General features: G+C 39.9%; 1 protein-coding gene across 1 annotated transcript in view; it reads right to left on the bottom strand.

Moving 5' to 3' along the window:
• ODAD2 (outer dynein arm docking complex subunit 2) overlaps positions 1-25,816 on the bottom strand; it is a 215,893-nt gene that overhangs the window by 111,763 nt on the left and 78,314 nt on the right. Inside the window, exons 11-13 of the mRNA XM_082259693.1 lie at positions 10,878-11,024; positions 6,937-7,146; positions 2,586-2,822 (exon numbers count right to left, since the gene is read on the bottom strand). Of these exons, the coding sequence (XP_082115819.1) occupies positions 2,586-2,822; positions 6,937-7,146; positions 10,878-11,024 (594 nt within the window). The remainder of the gene's footprint in view (positions 1-2,585; positions 2,823-6,936; positions 7,147-10,877; positions 11,025-25,816) is intronic.

The following is a 25,816-nucleotide window of genomic DNA, read 5'->3' on the forward strand; positions in this document are numbered from 1 at the left end:
GTGAGTCATGTGCTCATCCACATCCATACATGGAAGTACCAGGTATTTTAAGAGTAATGGGAAGCAGAGAAAAGATAAATTTGTATTGCTAGGGAAAGGGCATTGATGTTAACCTGTTGCTTTGTCTTGCATAGAAAAACACAGGTTTGCTCTAAAGTGAAGATGTGGAGAAAAAAAATTGGTTGCTATTTACCTTTTACAAAGGGCACCACAGCAGGTCTCCTACTCTATAGTCCCTCAGGATCCTTGAATAGCAGGCTGCTTTGCTGTTCAAACAGCAACCAGCTCTGGCTTTCCCCTCCCCCAGAGCTGGTAACACAGCTGATTGACAAGTGATTGACATTCCTGCCAAACAGTATGATCGTGGTATATGTAATATTTTTCCACATTCTCTATGAAAGAGGAAAACATATTGTGATTTCTGCCTTTTCTGTTTCTTATATAGCCACCACCTTTTGAATTTGTCTTAGAGGAACATTATTGCTTCTACAAATCTGCTTTTTGCTTTATTTTCATGTGGTTTTGTAGTCAAGACTAAACACTATATGAGAGCTCTATAAAAACCGCACTAATATATACTGTACAAATAGATATCTTAACACATTAAACAGAGTTCAATAAGTTAATGGCAAAAAAACGGTGGTTACATCGTCTGACCTGCTATCACTTTACAAAGCTTAATAAAATAGTTGAGCCTGAAATTGCCCATTCTTCAGAGAATCATCCAAACTTTACATCATCATGCTGTTTTAATTATTTAAGTACCAAACAAAAGGTTAATCAGAAGACCATTCAGCTTGGATGGTAACCTTATAACCATCCATTCCGTAATAAACACTAATGGAGGATTTAACAGAAGAAGTTTCAATTAGTTTTCGCACAGATGTTTAGCCTGGCGTATCAGGGGACTCCAATCTTCCGATACACCATATTTAGAACTTATGTGGAAAACAGAGTAAAAGGTTATTTCATAGAAAAATATAACATTCTCATTTTATGCTCTTCTGGGGAAGAAAAGTCAAAAACATAAAAATATAAAACCGCAGTTATACAGCTAGACTCGTGCCAAGATAAAAACGACCAATAGGTCAGATTTACATTTAATATTATGCTATAATAATATTATGAATATAGGCTTTAGGACCATTTTAAAATTTATGTTCCTATCTGACTTGTTATATCAAATGTAATTTTCCACTGTTTGTTAAACTGCTTAAAATGTATCGTTAAACCCTATACTTGATCGTGTTTTGCCTCAAAATGGTTTAATATATAACTATTATTTTTTGCCTGTGACTTTTTTTAACTGAACATTTTTGCATTTAACACACGGGTATATTTCAAAGGACAACTGAGTCTTTGGAATGTTTCTGTTTTGAAATACTGTATGATAAAAATCCTTTTACTTTAATCTTATTATTGTATAATTTTTTTTTTTTAAACCCTGATTGTGTACAGTGTTTATTGTATATATATATATATATATGGAGGCGGCCATATTTACTACTAGCATCCTATTTGGAATTTGGCTCTGCTAAATGGTAAATAATAAACTGTCTGCAGTCTTTAGGCTACGTTCACATGTAGGCGTTTTTGGGCGTTTTTGGGGAGTTTTTCTGCTCTAGGATCAGCTCTCAAAACGCCCAACAAGACAAATCCTATTCATTTCAATGGCCCCTGTTCACATCTGAGCGTTTTGACGCTGTAAGCAAAACGCCCAACGCTCAAAAAAGTACATGAGCTTCTTTTTGGGCAGATTACAGGCGTTTTCCATTGGTTTCTATTCAATCTAAAAATGCCTGCACAAAAAACGCCTGTAAAAATGCCTGTAAATCGCGGTAAAAATCGCAGTAAAATCACGGTAAAAATCGCAGTAAAAACGCGCGAAAACGCTACGCTCAGGTGTGAATGTAGCCTTAATGTAACCAAATCATCTCAATGCTCACAGATCTGAGAATCTTTACAATGAAGCCACAGGTAAATTTTTTAATCCCAAAATCTTGTAATTTAATTATGCTAACATCTACTATATTGATTTGTGTATAGTATAAATTTTAATGCAAAGTGCAGTGATCGGTATTAATTTCGATTTAATTTCACACTACATAAATAATTGATCACTAAACTGTGCCTTTTAATCTTTTGTCTTGTTGAATAATGACCTATTTGTGGGTATTTTCTTTTGATGGTACCACTTAAGAAGTGGCTATGTTTTTTTTTTTTTTATAATCTGACCCAAAATACAGCCAGCATTTAAATGATGTAAGTGTTTAATCTATTACATTTTTGCATGCTCATAAAAAAATTAAAATGAAAATTAAAAAAAAAATGTAAAATGCAATATTCATAATTTTTTTCAAACAAAGCTAAAAACCCATGAAAAGCTACCAAAAAAATCCTAACCTATCCACCTGCTTCTTTTTTAAATTGATCTCATAAAAAGTCCACACAGCTTGATTTGTCATACATCCCATTGTAAATGTATGATCATTATAAGCCTAAAAATTTCCTCAAAATCTATGAGAAGAAAATCTTAGAATCTTTAATAGGAGTGCTGTTGTGTAGAAACAGGAAAATATACTTACCTCTGAAGCACATTCCTGCAAAGTGCCCACCACAGGTATCAACATGTTTGAATGAGGAGATTTAAGCATTCTTGCTAGTAGCGGGATTCCTCCAGCTTTACGAATGGCTTCTTTATTCCTTGTACTTTTAGAACAGCTCCAAAGAGCCAAGGCTCCACAACGTGCCACCTCAATGTCCTTCTCCTGCTCTGGAGTCAAGTTAGAGGATCTCATGGGAACATAGTCCAATAGTCCCACCTTGAAGACATTATGGAATAAATTAAGACAAAAAAGAAATTCACGTAAAGTCACATTTGGGCTTATGCAAATATCTAAATATTTTGTATGTATCTTGGGAGGCCTAGCCTTTAGTAACAAAGGTAAACAAGGATTTAAGTACATGACCCATCAACTTAGGTCAGGGATGAAATGTCACCCAAAGTCTGATATTTGCTGCCCAGTGATCTACTTAGTCCCCATTCACACTAGCGTCGCCTGACAAGTCGCGGTGGGTCGCCTGCCATTGATTAGCACAGGACCTGTTCTAATAGGAGCGACACAAGTCGCTCCGACTTAGAAAAAGGGTCCTGTACTACTTTGGGGCGACCTGGAGGCGACCTGCATTGACTTCAATGATATGAAGTCGTGCATGTCGCGCCGAGGTTGTGCACCGCGACTTCAAGTAGCGTCGCCCCTGTGTGAACGGGGTCTTAAGCTGTTTCCTAACTTCTGGGTGTATAGTGGTTAAGGGTCAGACAGTTGACAGAGCAACAGCTATCAGACTCTAGGTGTCCTCTCATCCTTAACTTTAGTGGGTTCCCATGCTCTGCTTTGTCTTCTTGCTGCACCCTATTCAGTGATACTATCTCAGTGGCCATCTGGGTATTATTGATGGACAAAAGCAAGATGTGTGGAGCTTAACTCTTGTTGGTAGAGCTTATGCCAACATAGAAAGCAACATCCTCAGATTTGCTAACCAGCAGCTGAAATCTGATTATTTCAATGCTGAAATACTGCAGGCAATAAGTAAAATCATTGAACAATCTGCAAAGGTTATCCAGGGCTTACTGCCACCAAAGTAAAAGTACACTCATTATAGCTTGATTTTTTGTCTTATAAAAATAGTTTTTCTAGTGACAGTGTGGGCTTTCAGAAGGCTAATGAAAGGGATTGTAGCATCTTGCCAGTCAATACACAGCCAACCTCTAATAATTCTTGCAGTGGAGGTCAACCAACTTAAATAGTCCTGCAGAGTGCATATGTATTTTTCCTCCAGACTGATTATGGGTGAGCATAGTTAGTATGCAGATAGGCATAAATGCATGGGATTGAGAATCCTTGGCCTGTAGAATAGCACCCCCAGAGTTAGATGTTCCTAAATCAAACAATTCCTAAACTATTTTACACTGATATCGTTAGAAAATGGCAGGAAGAAAGCAAAGGCCCTAGAGAGGAATAGGCTCTGTTCCCTGCATGGATTGTCATGGTAAAAGTTCAACAAAGACTGCAATGTACCAAAACACTATTGCCACTGGAAGAACATACAATTAAAAGCACACTGTGGAATAAGGACCTTTATCTTTACCTGTTCATAAGGTGTTGAGTTAAATCTTCACTCTCTTGCAAAGCTTCAAGTATAGCTGCTATCCAACACTTTCAGGCACTGCGATTCCTACTGCCAACCTCTACTTCACTACAGGATAAGGTAGTGATGTAGGGGTTAACAGGAGGAACCACAGCACTTGGCAGGGGACACACTATCTGACACAGTGTGCATCAAAGTGACATTTGGCACTGTGCAAGAGAGGGAAGACCCCACCTACCAGACAGGTAAAGTTTTTCTTACGCTGGGTGCATTACTTCCATTTTCACCCAGTGGTGACAGGGTCACTTTAATTTTGTCTTACATGAAAATTTGGAGTAAATGAAAATCAAACCACAGTCACTACATATTTTAAATTTACATGTTTTTTTTCTGTTAGTTGTACAGAGAACAGACTGAGGGCTGTTTTTGTTTATTTAAATTACAACTGTCTTCTCATCAGGCATCGATTAATTTTTATTAAGTGTCTTTGAAACAAATGGTATTTTCCAGACACTGAACATACCCACGAAAGTCGCATTCCAGTCCCCCCCCCCCCCCCCCCCAATATTCATTTTAAAGATCTCAGATGGAATTTTTTATTCCTCCAAAGCATTTCAAATGGAGCCAAGTTATGGAACTGGAAAATTACTTATTGAAAAGTTAGATGTACAAGCCAAAAGTGGGAGGAGCTACTGCTAATGCAGTATACTGCCCCGCTGTCAATGATTAATTAATTCTGCTCATAAACTTTACAAGTTATAAATCTGTCTGCCATAAATTGCAGCATAATGAAAATCCCAGAAATTTAAAAAATTGGCAAAACACAATTAAACGCTGGACATGTATTGTCAATTTTCTGAGTGCTTACAAAGGGACGTTGTTGTAGTATCGGGTGTTAAAACATCAGCATTTTATCTTCAGTAAAAGTCACACAGCTCTTTTAAGGTTTATTGTTTTTTCTTTTGAGAAAAGCTTGTGATAAAATAAACCACATTTTCACAGTCGGAGGGTTATTTGGACAGAAAATGTTGGTTTCTCTAACAAAGCAACACTGTTCTCCTGGGTTCAAAGCCAAAGCCATATGAATTTAAGCAATAGTGCCCAACTCAGGTTCAAGTGATCTCACTTAGCACTAGTTATTTTACCTATGAGTCTGTGAGGAAAACTGAAAAACATGCCAGGCCTTAAGAAGTGGATACAATAGAATAAGAGTCAAACCCTTTCAGTTCATTTTTGCTGTCAGTGTGTTGTTTGGGGATTTCTATTTAAGAGATGCAAAAGGAAGTGAGAAGAAATCTCTACAAAATAAGGAGTATTCCCCTATTAAAGAGTCATCAAGTGTCGACATTGAAAGGTTTTCCCTCATCTCTGATAATTTAAAATTTGAGATTTTCTATCACTTTCTGACTCCAAACAAATAGAGTGGCTTAATGTACCTAAGGGGAAATAGGCAGCAATAAACATCTGACAGGGGTTCTAATGCTTCCCTACTATCCAAAACTAGAACTGTTTTGGCTATTTGGCTATATATACACTACTTACTAGGGATTATACACATTGCCCAAATAATGACTTTGATGTAGTCAAGGGGTGTCAAACTTCATTTCATCACGGGCCGCATTAGCAGTATGGTTGCCCTAAAAGGGTCAGTTGTATCTGGGGTGCGATACGTTAAAGGTTCTGGGTTCAAGAATACATTACGTACAGAGTGCAGAACTCATAATGTGCAGAGTGCAGAGCTCAGGAGTGTGCTGTGTACAGAGTGCAGGGTTCAGGAGTGCACTATGCGTAGAGTTCAGGGTTCACAAATGCATTGCGTACAAAGTTCAGGGGTGTACTGTGTACAGAGTGCAGGGTTTAGGTGTGCGCTATGCACAGTGTGCAACACCAATTTCCTCCCCGAAGCTTCCTTGCATCTCTCTCCTACCTTGCCTGGCTTTAGTACCTCCCTTTGTAGGCAGCTTTGCTTCACTTTGCAGGGAGTGGAAGCGGAGGGTGAAAATTGGAGGTGGTAGAATGGAGTTCCGCCAATTTCCGGCTGCAAAACTGGGTGTGAGGGCCACATGACAAGGCCTGGAGGGCCAGATTCCACACGCGGGCCTTGTGTTTGACATATGTGATGTATACCATTCCAAACCATAGCATGAAAGGGTTCTTTCTCTGCACCCCATCTCTTAAACCAGGGGTCTCCAAACTTTTCAGTATAAGGCCCACACTGTCAATTTTACTAATATTCACAGAATGAATAGAAATCAATTTTGTAAATAAATGAATACATTTTACTTATTTATATTCATTTATAATCAGCATGATATGGTTTGGAACAACTGAGTTCTTCAGTAAGACAAAGCAAAGAAATTCCAAATGAACTTAAACTCATCAGATTCCCCCCTTACGTCAGTGTCCCCACCAGAGTTCCCCCTCACATCAGGGTCCCCATCAGTGATTCCCTTTGCATCAAAGTCCTGAGTACATCAGCATGTGATTGGTTGTTAGGATGCCAGCAGCCCTAGCAACCAATGACATTGCAGCAGGAGGAATCTGCGCTGGATAACGGAAGGCGAAGGAGTTGTGGATACTGTGGAGAAACAGACCTAAGGACCTGAGTAAAATGTGTGAGAGGCCACTGGCCCTAGCTGCAGGCCAGATAAAATCTTGTAGAAGCCTGCATTCGCGCTGAGCATTGTAGTTTGGAGAACCATGGTTTAGACTTTTAGATGCTTTCATATATCACTGCCAAACAGTCAATAAATACAGATGAATCAAAACAGTCAACAAAGTACTTACCAGTCTCTTGATGCCAGCATACTGCCTCACTGTCCGCCGAGCTCGCCTGAACTTTGCAACATTTGCAATAGTTTCTGCAGCTAGGCATTTCAGATCCTTGTCCTGGCAGTCAAGTATGTTCACCATTATCTGCAGTCCTCCAAGGTCAGCAATAGCAGATCTTATTTGTGAATTATGACTAATTTCCTTTAAAATCTTCAATGAACCAATCTAGATGAAATAAAAAAAAAAAAAAAACATGGCTGAAGAGAAAAGCCAATAATATAAAATACATAATAAGACATCTCATGCAACTTCAGGAACATGTGTTGACTTTAAATCTTAGCCTGCTGATCTCTAACCCTATTTTTAGACGTAAAATTAAAAGCGGTATTAAACCAAAAAGCAAACATTTATTATATCACAGCTTACCAATTCTTAGATGTGATGGCTGCATTAATTTTAAATTTAAGGCTTTCTTTCTTCTATTTTCACCAAGTGATCTGGCCAGTAAGTCTGTTGTTTTTCAAAAGAACAAGCTCTCCAGCAAATGTATCAGTTACAAAGATGAAACAAATTATTAAACACTGGCAGAGGTGCTTACAATAATCAGTTTTATTTAACTATGTATGTACTTGCATATGGGTCTACCCACAAGGTGAGTGAGCAATCTACCTGGTGGAGGATCACTTGTGTTTATGAGGATGATTAGCCTTTGACACAAGCACATTATCTTTTGAAATTTTTGAGCGTACTGATAAACCCTCTATTAAAATATATAAAAGATATAAATCTCTATTAATTAGTCATTATTAACTTAATTTATTGCATGCCATAACTAATACCATCAAAAAGCACCAACAAAACTCTTTTGTTCTAGGATCTCAGTGTTGGATAAAAAAGAAAGGTATTCAGTGAAAATAATAAAAAATAATAGTTGAAAGTATATATATGAACAGAGAAATCAAAACATGAACTATTTCATTTTTATATAACTAGAAGTAAGAAAAATTATATCTGCTACACATTCAGTTTAACGACTTGCCGACCAGCCTCCATAGTTTTACTGCGGCAGGTCAGCTCTATTACGCGAAACAACGTACCTGTACCCTTTGATCACCCCTGGTGTTAACCCCTTTCCTGCCAGTGTCATTAGTACAGTGACAGTGCATATTTTTAGCACTGATTACTGTAGCAATGTCACTGGTCCCCTCAAAAGTGTCAGTTAGGTGTCTGATCTGTCCACCGCAATGTCATAGTCTAACTAAAAATCGCTGATCACCGCCATTACAAGTAAAAAAATAAATAAATAAAAATGACACAAATCTATCCCCTTTAGACGTGATAACTTTTACACAAACCAATCAATATACATGTATTGGGATTTTTTTTACCAAAAATATGTGGCAGAGTACTAAATTGATGAAAAAATTTGATTTTTTTATTTTTTTTTATTGGGAGTGTTTTATAGCAACAAATATAGGGTTTTTTCTTTTTTGTTTATAGCGCAAAAAATAAAAACTGTAGAGGTGATTAAATACCACCAACAGAAATATATTTGTAGGAAAAAAAAGGCATAATTTTTATTTGGGTACAGCATCGCACCTTGCCAGTTGAAGTCACGCAGTGCCGTATCGTAAAACATGGCCCGGTTATTAGGGGGGGGGGGGGTAAAACGCCTGTGTTTCAAAAATAATCCTCAATTGGCAAAAAAAATTTTTTTTCCTTTTATGACTCTGGCAGGTAGGTCCAAGAACTTCATATGAGTGTAGGGAGATAGAACCAGGAGAAATCCATAGTGTAATTCCGTTTTTATTGTTAAAAAAAAAACATATTAAAGCCAATGGCACACTTACAAAACTCTCCTCTTGCATGTGAGCATGTAATGATGCCACTCTGAAATTCAAAAGTTGCGGTTTGCCTTCCAAAGAGCGGACGCGACATACCCAGAAGTATCCACCTGCTTAATGCGTTTCGCTCAATCCAGAAAGCGTCCTTAGAAGCTTCCTGGGTGGAAGAAGGGAAGCATAATGGCACTTGTTGGACCATACTGGCACTGGAGCAATAGGATAACCAGCACTTTAAAGGTATTTTTGTTCATACACATTTTTTTGCACTGACTGCACTTTAATTTTTTTCAAAAGTATTATGTACAGGGAGTGCAGAATTATTAGACAAATGAGTATTTTTGAGGATTAATTTTATTATTGAACAACAACCATGTTCTCAATGAACCCAAAAAACTCATTAATATCAAAGCTGACTATTTTTGGAAGTAGTTTTAAGTTTGTTTTTAGTTTTAGCTATTTTAGGGGGATATCTGTGTGTGCAGGTGACTATTACTGTGCATAATTATTAGGCAACTTAACAAAAATCAAATATACAGTATACCCATTTCAATTATTTATTTTTACCAGTGAAACCAATATAACATCTCAACATTCACAAATATACATTTCTGACATTCAAAAACAAAACAAAAACAAATCAGTGACCAATATAGCCACCTTTCTTTGCAAGGACACTCAAAAGCCTGCCATCCATGGATTCTGTCAGTGTTTTGATCTGTTCACCATCAACATTGCGTGCAGCAGCAACCACAGCCTCCCAGACACTGTTCAGAGAGGTGTACTGTTTTCCCTCCTTGTAAATCTCACATTTGATGATGGACCACAGGTTCTCAATGGGGTTCAGATCAGGTGAACAAGGAGGCCATGTCATTAGCTTTTCTTCTTTTATACCCTTTCTTGCCAGCCACGCTGTGGAGTACTTGGACGCGTGTGATGGAGCATTGTCCTGCACGAAAATCATGTTTTTCTTGAAGGATGCAGACTTCTTCCTGTACCACTGCTTGAAGAAGGTGTCTTCCAGAAACTGGCAGTAGGACTGGGAGTTGAGCTTGACCCCATCCTCAACCCGAAAAGGCCCCACAAGCTCATCTTTGATGATACCAGCCCAAACCAGTACTCCACCTCCACCTTGCTGGCGTCTGAGTCGGACTGGAGCTCTCTGCCCTTTACCAATCCAGCCACGGGCCCATCCATCTGGCCCATCAAGACTCACTCTCATTTCATCAGTCCATAAAACCTTTGAGAAATCAGTCTTGAGATATTTCTTGGCCCAGTCTTGATGTTTCAGCTTGTGTGTCTTGTTCAGTGGTGGTCGTCTTTCAGCCTTTCTTACCTTGGCCATGTCTCTGAGTATTGCACACCTTGTGCTTTTGGGCACTCCAGTGATGTTGCAGCTCTGAAATATGGCCAAACTGGTGGCAAGTGGCATCTTGGCAGCTGCACGCTTGACTTTTCTCAGTTCATGGGCTGTTATTTTGCGCCTTGGTTTTTCCACACGCTTCTTGCGACCCTGTTGACTATTTTGAATGAAATGCTTGATTGTTCGATGATCACGCTTCAGAAGCTTTGCAATTTTAAGAGTGCTGCATCCCTCTGCAAGATATCTCACTATTTTTTGACTTTTCTGAGCCTGTCAAGTCCTTCTTTTGACCCATTTTGCCCAAGGAAAGGAAGTTGCCTAATAATTATGCACACCTGATATAGGGTGTTGATGTCATTAGACCACACCCCTTCTCATTACAGAGATGCACATCACCTAATATGCTTAATTGGTAGTAGGCTTTCGAGCCTATACAGCTTGGAGTAAGACAACATGCATAAAGAGGATGATGTGGTCAAAATACTAATTTGCCTAATAATTCTGCACTCCCTGTATTGTGATTTAAATATTATGTTTCTGCACAAATAATGAATAGAGATACATATTAAGCACGCTATGGCTAAACAGTGCTGGGTACACACATAAAGATACCTGAGGGGAATATACACCTTACATCCCAGCAGCAGTCTTATAAACGCATTCCACACACTACATAGTGCGGGGATCATAATATTTTAATATTAAGAGGGTAAAACCTTCCGGGCCTTAAGCGGTTAATAAGATTTTCATACCTTACACTTTATCTCTTCTGTATCCAACAAATTAATAAGAAGTTCTAGTCCTCCAACATCTCTTATAGCCAGCTGACAGGTTTCTTGAGCAAGATTAAAATCTCTCATTGAACACAGAGCAATAACAGTGGCTGTCTGGTTCCCCCCCTAAACAAAAGCATAAACAATAATGTTAAAATAAGTAATCCAAAAATAATAATGCAGGTAATAAAATAATGACAATAAAAATAGTAATAAAAATAGCGATGCCAGTATGTTACTTTTGTAGTTAATTTTATATACATAGCGAAAAAAGAAAAAAAAAAAAACAGGTGGACCTTTCAGTAACTTAACAGGTATGCATAAATAGTTCTTGACATGTCACAATTTACATTTATCAGTATAAATTTTTCTGTTTTAAGGGTTTTGTTGATTTCAATTAAAAAAAAATAAATGAATTACCAATTGGCTAACAATTTTTGGTTCAAACACTCCATCAAAATACAATAGAACACTACTGTCATATACAACAAAATGTTATAGGGATCTGTTAAGTTGGATCAGGTGTCTAGGAGTAGTATTGAGGCCCCTCAACCATCCCTGAGACTTAGTGCCCAGTTCACTGCCCAAATTGTTGAGGGACCTCAATACAATGAAAATCAGATATAACCATACTCTTTGCCATTACTATAAGAGTGTCAGCCACTAGGTATCAACAAACAAAAAGGTATCTAATTTTTTTCAAAGACAATCTATCTTTTATCCAGTGGTGGCTGGTGCTCCATGGGCCGGGGGGGGGGGGCGGCAGACCGACCGCACTATACCCCCCCCCCCCCCCCGGACCACACCAATCCCTTCCCCCTGGATCACAGGGAGACAGGAGAGGAAAGGAGAGGAGAGGACAGAGAGGACAACCCCCCCCCCACTCACTCACCCTGCCTGGATGCAGCAGCAGGCGGCGGCAGCTTTGGCCTCTTCCCCGTCTTCTGCGTCTCCTCCCTCCTCTTCCATGCCCAATGGCATGGCTTCTCCTTTCGGACAATCGGGAAACGGGTCTCAATAGCCGCTTCCTGATTGGCCAGGAGGAGGATCCGTGTGACAATAGCGAATTTTCATTCGCTATTGTCACACAATGGGTGGGCTCGGGATGCACTGCTCTGCGCCCCGAGCCCACCCTTTTTTTTAGCCTGTGAGAGCCTCTGGGTCTAATCACGTGGCTAAAAAAAAAAAAAAAACCCCATTGAACTCCATGCATCCGGCGCCCCGCATATAGATTAGGGGACCGGATGCATGGATAGGGGGGGCGGCCCGTATGACCAGCCGCCACTGCTTTTATCATTAAAAATCAGTATTTGAGCTCCAGTCCAGTGATGTTTAGATGTCATCTGTCTGTTGCAGGCAGTATGAAGCATAAACAAATTAGTTACACAGCAAGATAGTGACATTATTATTGTGTTTGGTGACAGACATTGTAGGTATATCCTGCCAATCCAAGAGGTGTAAGAAGATGGCAAGTAATTTAAAGTCCATCCATTTTTTTTTTTTTTTTTGATAAAGTGGTAAGGGTTAAAGCCCTTCCTACTTTAATATTGTTTGTGTCAGGACAGGAAGTAATGGAAAATCTTCCCAATGGGGAAATACATAAAACGAAAAGAAAAGTGCACCTGTAGTAGAATAGGGAAGGGAGAGAACTTCTAACATTTTAATTACTGTCCAGTGACAATGCCTGCTCCATTACTTTCTTTGGTGTCACAGGGACAGGAAGTTCAGGAAAATACCCCAAATGGGGCCCCAGGCTGAAAAAAAAAGCTGACAGGAATTGAAACTCTTTCCCAATCTAGCAAAAACTAGTATAAAAAAGTTTGCCTCAAACCCAGTAGGCCACTTAAAACTGTTTTGTATGGTGCTGCATTTTATCTCACTTGCAGCAGACTATTATAAGACCTCAAGACTTCAATTCCCAAGCAGTTTGTGTTATTTTTGATATGCCTGTCTAAAGTTGAAAAAAGACCAGACTAAATGGAAAACTACAAACCTGCTATTGCAGTACATCCCCTGCCTAAACTCCAGCTGACCTCACGGCAGTTACAGAAAATAGTCCTCTGTGTCACACAGACCTCTGACCCTAGCCAATCACAAGTAAATGTTCCAGAGGTTTAATTCCTCTAAATTAGTATTTTTCTTTTTGACCCAGAAAATTATAACATGGGGAGCCTAACTGCTAAAGTTATCTATGGTAATGAAAAGCAATTACTAATGGAACTAAGAAAGGACAAATAACATATTTCCAACAGATTTCCATAAATATCATACTGAAAACTGGAGTGAATGACAGGTCAGTTCCTTTTCAGGAATTCAACAGCATTGAGCATGAGAAGTTGATTTACCGAAGGTTGACAGACCAGCAAATATTTGCTGCATATATGCAGGGCTAATTGACACCTTTCTGTTGCAGTGCGCTTTATTTCTCTAGGGTAGGGACACAAGATTGCCCAGTGTGGTTCCTCAAGCTGGCCACCAGGTGCCCCCATAGTTAGGGTTAGGGACCCTTCTAATCAGGATATGCTGTGTATTTGCCCAGTTAGCCACTAAAGGCTCCCAGAGAGGTAAGTGAGGTGTGGCCATAGATATAGAGGTAGTGCTAGCCCTGTCCCTGTCAGTGTGGGGCATCTTAAGAAAGATATCTCTGTATATAAAGTCTGGCAGGAGTCCACCTGTGGATGGCCATCTGGGAAGAGTTGCAAGGACCAGGTCTTTACAAAGATGTAATCATTTAGGCTCTAGCTGCTGGGAAATGTACATTAAGGGGGATGCAGGGAGGTGAAGGTGAAGGGCTTACTCACATCACTTTGGATGGGATGCAGAAAAATGGAATAACATAGTATGGGCTCCTCAATATTGTTCTTTGCTTGTTACTGCTCTCTTTAACAATTTGCAGCCTAGAAGGGATGTGATGTCACCTCTGGGATGACTGAACTAAATATGTAAATCAAATGGTTCAGCAAAGAGTTAAAAAGCCTCTGTTGTTTGAACTTAACTTTCTCCAAACCTCAAGATGGGGACGACCTCTGGAAATGAACAGGAGCTGGGTGAGGCTGCTCTCAGGGCCCGTTGCCAGCCTGGGGCCTCCCAATGGGTACTAAGGTATTAGTCACTCTCAAGAGCTGCCCAGGGGAGGATCCAGTGTCCATAGTACTTGGTAAGTCTAAGGGGACCAACCTAAGCTGGGCAGGAATGCATTAAAGTGAGTGTGTGCTCCATCGCTAGGTAGTTGTTAATGTAGATGAAGGACGTTGTGATGTACCCCGTTGCACTAAGGCAACACAAATCCAAAGCAGATCTGTTGTAGTCCACCAAAATAGAAGGTAAGGCATTATCTTAGCTGTAATGAGTATCAGTAGCATACCCCAGTATAGACGGATGGGTAAATCAGTCACCATGAAATGTGTCAAGGCAGATGCTGATTGTCCAAGAACATGACAGTGAGGTTGATTTCTAAAACTGGAGAGTGCAAAATCTGGTGCAGTTCTGCAGAGAAACCAATCAGCCTCCAGGTTTTTTTTTTTTAAAAAAGCTTTATCAAGCAAGCTGAAAATAGAAGCTGATTGGCTACAATGCAAAGCTGCACCAAATTTTGCATTCTTCACTTTTAGTAAATCAACCACAGTAGGTGTAACAATTTGCAAAACTGTCCTTTATGTTTCCAAAATGCAGTCATCATGGTGCCATTGTGTCTGGGACATGTGCTAATCGTTTAAACATTTTGCTGAAGGTGTGAACTGTTGGAAGTTCATAGATAGTAATGAAAGCCCTCCAGGTGGCTATAAATGCTGGGGTAATTTCCTGAAACTCAGAGCTAAGATAGCTAGTTTGATGAATGGCAAAATATCTTCAACATTATAAAACAAGTCCAGCAGGTGTCTAACTACTACTATTTATTCATGGGTAAAGTACAGGTTAATTTAGGGTTAAAACTTGAGGGCAGCACAGTGATTTAGCACTCCTGTGATCGTCACTTCCGGTTCACTTCCTGGATTGTCAGTGGAACGCACGCTAACAGCGGCGTCCACCACCATTAATGTTTCTTTTTCACTGCGGTTTTTATCTATGTACATTGTAAGTATGTTTTATTTGCTTTGGGGAAATTAAATAACCAAAACATACTACACTATATTGGTCCTTTCTGTTTTATATCCGGGATTAACGGAGGTCTATTTCGGAGCGATCCCTTACAAGGCATCTCTGATCTTGGATTATCCTCAACTAAAAGCCCGAGTGCCAAAGTCCTAAGGATCTTATTAAGCGCTTGAGACTCATTTCTGTGGTGAGTAGGGAACCTAGAGGGTCTGGCCACTCATCCGAGCACCGTTTGAATGATCGTTTTCTGCACTTGAGCACTTTACTGGATATACCACTATTAAGGACTGTCTTATCATTTTTTGCAATATATGTTTGTTTAATTTAATAATATTATTGCACGTACAATTATTTATTCTTTTTCACATGAAATGCTAGAGCTGTTTTAAATTTACTACACTTATTTAGCACTCCTGCCTTCAAGTACTAGGTCCTAATTTTGCTTCCCAACCAGGACTCCTTGCATAGAGTTTAAAGGTTTTCCCTTTGCTTGTGTGGGTTTCCTCCAGACACTCCCGTTTCCTCCCACACTCCAAATACCTGCTGGTAGAATAATTATCTAAATTGGCCCTACTATGTATATTTATGCATGTGATGTAGGGACCTTGAGAGCTCATTGAGGGCAGCGATTGATGTGAATACAGTATGTAAAGTGCTGCATAAATTGTCAACACAACATAAATGCCATAAATTCATAAGAAAAAACAGTGGGCCACCCCATTTTTACATTTATTTTGGGAAATCTGACAACTGTAGCATTATTTTACGTTAGTATTCAAAATGCATAAAACACAACTCATAATATGTCATTTTAGTTGCAAAGTTAATGTTCCTAACACACGGGTACCCTGGAAAAATGTTCCTTTGAATCACACCCATACAGTATCAAAGCAACTAATAAGGCCTTAAGCAATGGCAATTACATGCTTGAGTGTTATTATATTAAAAATTTTACAGTGTTATGCTGAGACTGTCTAATACGCATTCAGTTTGTGTTATTGGACCTTAGAGAGCGACCTGCTCGCTGAGGCTTGGAAGCTGGCCTCCTGCTTGATCTTTAGCAGGGTCATGTGGCCAAAAGGGATTTATGAGGTTACAGAAAAAGGAAGACGGCTGTTTCAAAGAGAAGTGTACATGGGATGGCATTAAGGGTTGAAATATGCCTGTCTCCAACTAACAAACAGTTTAAGTCATGAAAACATTTGTGGGGAAATCTAAACTACACAACCTTACCTAAACAGAACATGCTGTGACCACAGCGTGTCATGAGCTCAGCCGGCTAATTCGATTACATGTGTACAGGAGGTCTCGCTTGTGTTATTTTGGAAATCTATGAAGAGGCATAAGTCACCGAGGTAAACTAAAACCTGAAATTTATGAAAAAGCTATGTGGAAATAACTGAAAAAGATTAAGAATTCAGAAGGAAATAGGCCAAATGAAATGACAATTGAGTTGGTGTGGCTGTAGAGTCACATTAAATTAGACATAATTACATTAAGCCTAATTATGTTATAGAATGTTATTTTGGGTAATGCTGTTCAGTTTCTCTGCAGTATGCCGTGACCCATTCTGTTTTGTTAAAATAACTCTATATAATATTAAACCGAAGGGAGGAGGTAATTATAGGTTAAAGGGAGCCTCCTATGACAGAAATATGGACCAAGAAGGCAGCCAGTGAAGCACATCATCACCTCAAATGCACATGCTTGTTCGGGTCAATGACAAACCATGCTGTAAAAGAATGAAAAGGACAGCAGCCAAATAGTTACACTTTCAAAAACAATTCAGAAATGGTAGTTCACATGTTTCTTCATACCAATATTTTTTTTAGGTGACTTTAGGTTTTCTTTAACCGCTTGCCGACCGCCGTACGACTATTTATGTCGGCAGTCAGCCCCTCACAGGCAAAGCGACGTAGGGCTACGTCGCTAGCCTGTGAGGCTCTAGGGAGCGAGTGCTCCCGCTCCCGCGCGGTCACGGACCCCCCACGGGTGTTCCTGGCGGACCCGATGTCCGCCGGGCACTCGCGATCGTCCGTTACACCGGAAGAAAGGCAGGCGGCTAATGTAAACAAAGCTGCCTGTCATTCTTCCCTGTGTAAGAATGGAGATCAGACAGTTCTACTATGTAGGACCATTGATCTCTGTTCTTACACTAGTAGCCACAGCCAATCACAGTTAGAAACACGCCCCTAGGACACACTTAACCCCTCCCTCTCCAATGCAGTTAACTCCTTCACTGCCAGTGCCATTTTTACAGTAACAGTGCATATGTATAGCACTGATTACTGCAGTAATGTCACTGGTAACCCCAAAAGTGTCAAAAATGTCAGTCAAGGGTCCGATCTGTCCGCCGCAATGTCGCAGTTCTGCAAAAAAAATTGCATATCGCCGCCATTACTCTTTAAAAAAAAAAACAACAAAAATGACAAAAATCTTTCCCTTTGTTAGTAAACGCGATAACTTTTGCGCAAACCAATCAAAATACGCTTTTTGCGATTTTTTTTCACCAAACATATGTAGCATAAAACAAATTGGCCGAAAATGTTAAAAAATTTAATGATTTTTACATTTTTTTGGGGGGAATTTCCAATAAAAAAATGTGAAAAATATTGTTATTTTTGCAAAATTGACGCTCTTTTTTTGTTTATAGCGCATGATCAAAAAATCGCACAGGTGATCAAATACCACCAAAAGAAAGCTCTGTTTGTGGGAAAAAAATGACGTCAAATTCGTTTAGGTACAGCGTCGCACGACCGTGCAATTGTCCGGTAAAGTCACGCAGTGCCGAATCACAAAATAGGCCCTGGTCAGGAAGGGGGTAAAATCTTCCGGAGCTTAAGTGGTTAAATAATGTAATTAGGGCATCTGTGTAGAACCCCAAGTAAGTTCATAGTAATATCTACCAAGTCAGAGAAAGCCACTGATATATAGGGGCACAAGAGATTACAGTAAAGCTTAGTGGTATGAGGAACCATATGATCAATCCATGGTTCACAAGACAGGATGCCCATTGTAAGATCAAAGTTATACCCATATATAGGTCATAATAACAATCAGCCATGAATCTGCCCTCATTAATGGACTTTAAAGTGAGGCCAGAACTTTAGATCTGTGCTTGATCAATAGGTCTGTTCATGGTTTAGATTGTTCCTTTGTATTGTTTGGACTATATTTGTACTCAGCTTGTCTGTTCTTATCCTGATCATCAGCTGGGTTCCTTCCACTCAATCATTGCTCTTTTTATTACTTGTCTGGAACCTTTTCTGTTTCATTTTGTCTTGTTTTGGTTGATTTTGTTTTGTTTTGTCATTGTTTTCTTTCATTTTGTTCGGTTTCATTTTAGGCCCCTTTAACACTTGTGCGAATTGTCCTGCGTCTTGGAACTGCAAAGTCGCATTACAAGTCGTTATCAGTCGCATTACAAGTCGTATCCCATGATTTCCAATGAGTACCGTTCATATCTGTGCAACTTCAAGTGGCAGTGACTTCAAAGTAGCCCCTGCACTACATGGTCCGGCTTTGATGCAACTTGAGGTCCATAGACCTCAAGGCTACACAGCATCGCTTCAATTCCATCAAAGTCGCGGCAAAATTGCATCAAAGTCGCAGAACAATTGCGGCAAAAATCGTGACAAAGTCGTGCAACTTTCAGATTGCACAAGTGTGAAAGGGGCCTTATGTCGATTTGTTTTATTGTGTGATGTTTTTCTCTGCCATGTGCTATTTTCCCTTGTGTGTCAATTTGTTTTGCGTTGTTTTGTCATGTGCTGTTTTATCTTATTGGACTTGTTTTGCTTTGCTTTGCTTTGTCCTGTTCATTTCAGCCAGTTTTATTTTGTTTTGTTTCATTTTTATTTTGTATGCATCTTTCACTTTTTTTTCTCCTTTTCTTCCTTCCCTTGGAGGATAGAGTACCAGTATTACTTTTAATTATACTTTTTATATATATTATTTAGGATTTTGATGTGTATTGTGTGTTTTTTGAGTAATAAATGGTAATTTGTGTTCATGTGGAGATATTGGAGGTCTAAAAGGAGGTCCAAAGAAACTAACATACTTCAATCTCATTTATATTTTCTAACAACATGTGGTGAATAGGTTGATGTTGATGTTTATGTTGATGATGTGACTTCTTAATATGCACAATGTAATTTTAACATAAGTGTACATTGTATTGTAGGACACGTTTTAAACTTTTTTGTAGTAAACAATATGTAAAAACTTAAAAAAAAAAAAATCTTTGGCTGTTGACTATTAGAGGCAAATTTAAAGTCCAACTTGAATTTATTTCTATGGTGTTGTTTTCTGGAACCTTGATGCTATTTGTCCACACCTGACCTAAAGCTGTAGTAAGGATCTCTAAGATCATTAAAATGACCAATGATATGAAGGTGCATCCAGAGATCATAGATAGCCTTACCAACATAGATGGCCAACTATTACATTATAGTATTGCTCACCAAGTTGGGAGAGATCCAAAGGAAAGCTCAATGAGGCAAGGATTCAAAACTACCGTATTTTCCGGCGTATAAGACGACTGGGCGTATAAGACGACTGGGCGTATAAGACGACCCCCCTAATTTATAAGTTAAAACATAGGTTTTGGGCTATACTCGCAGTATAAGACTACCTCCCTTCCGAAGCAAGGCAATACCATTAAAAAACATCAGATTTCTCATAGATCTCCAAGGTACCCTAAGACTGTAATACATGTAATCTCTCATAATATCTCCAAGGTACCCTAAGTATTACCAGTAGATGTAATCTCAAGATGCTGGCTGTGCGGGAATCCTGTACCGGTATACCGTATGTACTGTAATTGGCTCAGCGCGGTACACTGTATGTAGCCGAAGGTACGGTACATTCGGTATACCGGTACAGGATTCCCACACGGCCAGCGTCTTGAGAGATTACATCTACCGGTAATACTTATACTTAGGTTATACTCGGCGTATAAGACTACCTCCCATTTTTGGGGGATTTTTTTGAGGTTCAAATAGTCTTATACGCCAGAAAATACAGTAGATCATTGTAATACATTTTGAGTAAAGAGGAATGGGGGAACATGGCTAGAAACAGGCTCCAAAACAGCTATTCTGTGGAAGTTTTTTCTTTTTTTTTTTAGCAACCAATCGGCTATCAACTACCATTATCCTTTAACAGGTTTAAAAATGTTGGGAGATTTCCTGGTTGGTTTGGGAAACAAGGACTCCTTTTCTTTTGCAATAAATGCATTTATTTTATGACATAAACTCAGATGTTTTCATTTCAGCATAGTGAAAAGGACATATGACTGTTGTGTACATTTTTGTGCAGTAGACGTAAAAAAGGTCTCTCTGAGGATCTAAGGAAACGATGAATGAGCAGCCAGGAAAAGAATCTGGAGATACACCCACAGACAGATCCCTGAGATGATTAGAATAGGAAAGCTAACCGTTCTTTTGTCTGGACACCAAATGAGTGGAACATTAAGAACATTTAAGCAATTTTAGGTCTCAGAAACTGGAAAGTTAAGGGAGTGGTCGCTCTGAGACCTGCTAGATGATGACTAACCATGTGATAGCCATTTTAATTACAGGTATTCTTCATGCTTTGCTCTACACAAAACTCGGTTTACTTAAAGAGAAATAAAAAAAAAAAAAAAATTGGACCGCTGTCAATTCTAGGAAGCCTAAAACACTTTTGGGTTTACTTTATTGTTAATCTTATTTCCATAAGTTTCATTGTTGCGGATTCAATTTTTTATTTTTTTATTTTCTTGCAAACACATGAGCAAGCTGTTCCCACCAACACAGTGATAAAATATAAAAAGGAAAATCTTTATTGTACTCTTTGCAACCAGAAAAGGTGCAAAGTTTTTTTGTAAGGACGTCAAACTATCAGTCTACACGTGTTAAAAATAATGATCAATCATTGTCCTGATATGTATCCTCTTACCCTCTTTGTGCAAACGTTGTATCTGAGGCTCTCACAAGGTTGCAAGTTTATCCCCCTTTAGTCAATAACATTTCTTTATTAAAGGTCCAATTTAAAGTAGATGTAAACCTCCTAATTGAATTTTTTATTTTTTTACAGTTTGATAAAGCACTGCTTTTTAAAATAAAATGCTTATTTTCACCATTTTTAATTTATTTTTTGGATCTCATTACATTTATTAGAGTTGGGCTTTAAAGCTAAAGTTTACTTTATATTTCTAGAATATAGGTTCAGTAACATTACTTACCTCTAATGAAGTGTATCACACATCCTGCTGATTGCTTCCTAGTGCAGAAATGTTCCCCTTCCCATCCCTGAATGTCTGGCACTGTAGCAGTTGATTTAGAAGTTCAGCTTAAAACTAAAGGCCCGTACACACGTACCGATTGTCGGCCGTAAATATTCGGCCAACGTCCGATCGGCCGATTGTCGGCTTGTTAGTATGATAAGACTGCGACTTTTCGGCCGAACAAAATCTGATGTGCAGGCTATAAAATTTTTGTTGGCCAACAAAGAACGGCCGATTGTTCGTCAGTCAGTACAGATTTCGGCCGACAAAAGCCAGATGAGCAAGACTGGGCATGCTCAGAGAAGAAAAACACAAGGAAAGTTAACCATCACATGACATCACTTCTGAAGTTGGTTGTTGTTGGCCGACAAAATTTGTGTGCAGTCTTGAGCACTTTTCAACCAACACGACAGCCCTGGACAAAAGACGGCCGATCGTTCGGCCGACAATCGGTGCGTGTGTACAGGGCTTTACTCTAAATCTACTGGCAGCCACATTCTAAGACTAACCTATCTAACCCTGTAAAGAAGAAATCGCTATACATACCTCTTCTGAAGCCGCTCCGATTCGGTCCCACACTGAGCTGTCAGTGGACGCTTCTGTGTGTGGGAGTATGCAGGAGAGGCAGCCGACAACAGAAGCCCCATTGTAACTCTATGGGTGACGTCACTTCCCAGGCATTTCCCAGCCATTGTTGGCTGTCTCCTGTAGACAGCATCTGCCGCTGGTGACCGGATCAGCTTCAGAAATGGTATGTATAACAATTTTTCTTTACAGGGTTAGAGAGATTAGTCTTAGAATGTGGCTGCGAGTAATTTTAGAGATAGTTCGTTTTAGGCTTAACTTCCACTTCAATTTCCTTAATTCTAACAAGACCCAAAGGCTGCCCGTCCCTTTCTGCCCTCTCCTCCATTCAGAAAAGTTCTTGTATTGGTTTTGGGGGAGAGGATCCTGTCATTCATCTTCCTCACCTCCATTCACAAAACATTTTGCATTCTTTGAACACATCACAATGACTTCTCTGAATAGTGGATAAGACAAAAAGGGGCATTCAAGCCATAGGAACCTGTTAGAGCTGGGAAAATATTTCCCACAATGCTGGAAGTTCAGTGATGTGAATAGGACCTGACTGCAGGGAACATTTCTACATTAAAGTGGTCCTGTTGGATAACTTCATGCTGGCCCCTTTTGGACACTTTTCCCTTCTTCCTGCCAGGCCGGTTATGACTAAGCGAACATAGTTTCGTGAAACGCATCAACTGTTTTTTACCCTCCTGTCCCTGGTTTGTCGTTTTGGATTTTATGGATTTTCAATAAAAGGTTTTTATCATTTACTATCACTCTCAAGTTGGTGTGCGGTTGCCTTCTTCTAATTGTACAGCTGTCGGGACTACGGACCTAACCTGCACCCTTCTGATTGTGAGGACATTTTAACACCAGAGCGGTCTCTGTGCTCTCATATCTATTTGGATGTGAATAGGACCTGACTGCAGGGAACATTTCTACATTAAAGTGGTCCTGTTGGATAACTTCATCCTGGCCCCTTTGGACACTTTTCCCCTCTTCCTGCACAGGCCAATTTTCAGCTTTCAGCGCTGTCACACTTTGAATGACAATTGCGCAGTCATGAACCACTGTACCTATATGACATGTTTTTCATTTTTTTCACACAAATACAGTTTTTCTTTTAGTAGTAATTAAACAACACTGGGTTTTCTATTTTTTGCTTAACAAACAAAAAAAGAACAAAAGTTTTGAAAAAACAAACAAACCTTTTTTATAGTTTGTTGTAAAATGTTGCAAACAGGTAATTTTTCTATTATACTGATGTGTGTTGATGAGTCTGCACTAATGGGCACTGATAGGCTGCACTGATGGGCACTGATGAGGCAGCACTGATGAGACGGCGCTGATGGGCACTGATGAGGAGGAACTGATGAGGCTGCACTGATAGGTGGCACTAATGGGCACTGAAAGGTAGCACTGATGGGCTCTGATAGGTGACACTAATAGGAGGCAGTGATGGGCACTGATGGGCAATGATAGATGGCACTGATAAGCACTTATAGGCACTGGTAGGCAGCACTGATAGGTGACACTGATGAGAAGGCACTGGTGGGCACTGATTGGCAGCACTGATGTGCACTGATTGGCAGCACTGGTGGGCACTGTTGGGACTGCACTGATAATCAAGACACTAATAATCAGTGCCCTGATTATCAATGTAAATGTCCCTTTAACACAAGGCAGTTATTGGCTCTCTTCTCCCTTCCTCACGCTGTCAGTGTGAGGAAAGGAAAGCCGATAACTGGCTTGTGTTTACATCCATGATCATCTGTGAGCAATGGCCACTGTGATTGGCCCTTTACCCTGATCTGTGATCAGCTGAGTCTGAAGGATCACGAGCGTGATCACTGGAGGACGTCCATGGATGCCCTCCCAGCAAAGTAAGCCCACACTGTAGCTGTCGTTCGGCTTTAGTGTGGGTGGGAAGGTGTTAAAATCCAGTAACACTGTCTCCCCCTGCTCAGCACATGCTCAGTTGCTCTCTATTTTTTAGGCACTGTGCGGAAAATGTAGGAGCCGATCTGCAGCCTAAAGATTTACTGATGCTTAGGGGCTCTGGGCTTCATCAAAATGGCAACCTCCAGCAAGAAGAAACAGGAACAATGCTGGAAATAATTTACAGCACCCACTAATTTTGGCAGCATATTTAATTATTGTAGAAAGCATGTCCCTTGCTAAAGAACATTAATTTATATTAAGTTGTTATAGGTAAAGTTCTGCTTTAAAGAGCCATGAGAATAATAATAATAAGATATGAAGTAAACATTGTTACTTTAAAATTACTTATGAAATGACATTGATGTTTATGTTATAGTGATTACACATTTTAAAAAGCTTATGTCCTGTTTGCCATTTAGTTTGGAAATACCTAATGCTTCTGGGTATGGGGAAGCATGTGACCTTCTCCTACTATGAAGTGCTAAGGCCTGAGTGGACATTGACTTGGCCTGAAAGTTGTCAGTTGAGGAGGGGATGACATCATCAACCCTAAACTCCATCAGACATGCTGCTTACACAGTGTTAGGACTGCTGAGCAATGGAGCAGCAGGGAAGGAGAGTATAAGTGGGCTGAATAAATGGATGAATGGCAAAATGACAAAGTCTCTTTAATCCCTTGTAAATAATTGTTTGGCTTGTACTTCCTGCTGAGCAACTTCCTTTCACTTTCTCACTGTATTATTATACATTGCCAATCACTTTCTAACTCTAAGTATATTTCTGATTGGCTATAGAAAACCCCATTCTACTCATAACATAAAAAAAAGTTTTGTCTGGACTTACACTATAATCCCCTAACCCCTTGTGCAGTGGGCCAGAAAATCTCCAAGCTCCGTCCTTCACAGTGGCAGACAATACGTAGATCCAGATGCTATTACTATCCCCTCATTAGCGCTTTAGATGGAAAACATAGGCAGATATCCATGGCTTATTCAAATTATATTGTTTCCCAATCCTCTCGTAGCCCCACAGTAAAAACATACAGTGATTTAGTTATTAGAGTTAGACCAACACTGTACAAAGTGCTGACAAACTGCAGAATGAACACACGTTTTACATTTCCTATGTGCAAAACGACAGGAGAAAATAAAGAAACTTGGAGAAGCATTATGGGAAAATATCATTTTGCTGGTACATTTGCATACGAACACCACAAAAGATCTAAACCAGGTGGCCATCATCTATTTATATTATGTGCTGTCCAATAAGCTGTTCCCAGTAAAGGAAACCGTTCAAAGCTGCGGTTAAATGTTTCATTCTTTTTCTAGCTATTAAACACTAATGCTTGTCATACAGTATCAAAAAACTTGGAGGAACTGTGAATGGCACTACCTTTATTTACGGCATGTTCTAATAAATGTGGAAGTCTTCTAAGCAATGTGGCCTTCATGGAAGGCAGAGCACTCTGCAAATACAGTTATCCAGAACAGCCAATTGGAAGTCATCTTTTGCTACATTGAAATTGATGACAACTTAAAGCGGTGTTCCAGCCTCCCCTCTCCCCCTTCAAAACTTAAAAGTCAGCAGCTACACATACTGTAGCTGCTGACTTTTAATAATAGGACACTTACCTGTCCTGGAGTCCAGCAATGTCGGCACCGCAGCCAATGTTTCCATTGCCGGTGAGGGAACCTGGCAGTGAAGCCTGATCCCTAATGCACATGCGCGAAGCACTCTGCACATTCGGATTGGTTCGGCAGGGGAAGGAGGAGGGGGGCCAAACTTCAGAGGGACAGCACCGCGGTGCCGTCTCCCGGAAGTGGGGAAGGGTACCTGTCAAAAAACAGGTACCCGTTCCCCCCTCCCCCCTGAAAGGTGCCAAATGTGGCACCGGAGGGGGGGGAGAAGCAAATGAGCGGAAGTTCCACTTTTGGGTGGAACTCCACTTTAAATTAGATTGGTAAAACCTGGAGGCCACCCCTAGGGACTACAACCCTTATCCCACCAATACTGCTCAGTTGTAGCAAGCAGTCCAATGGAGAACAACAGC

This window comes from Pelophylax lessonae (assembly GCF_965119305.1).
Source record: "Pelophylax lessonae genome assembly, chromosome: 5".
Lineage (NCBI taxonomy): Eukaryota > Metazoa > Chordata > Amphibia > Anura > Ranidae > Pelophylax > Pelophylax lessonae.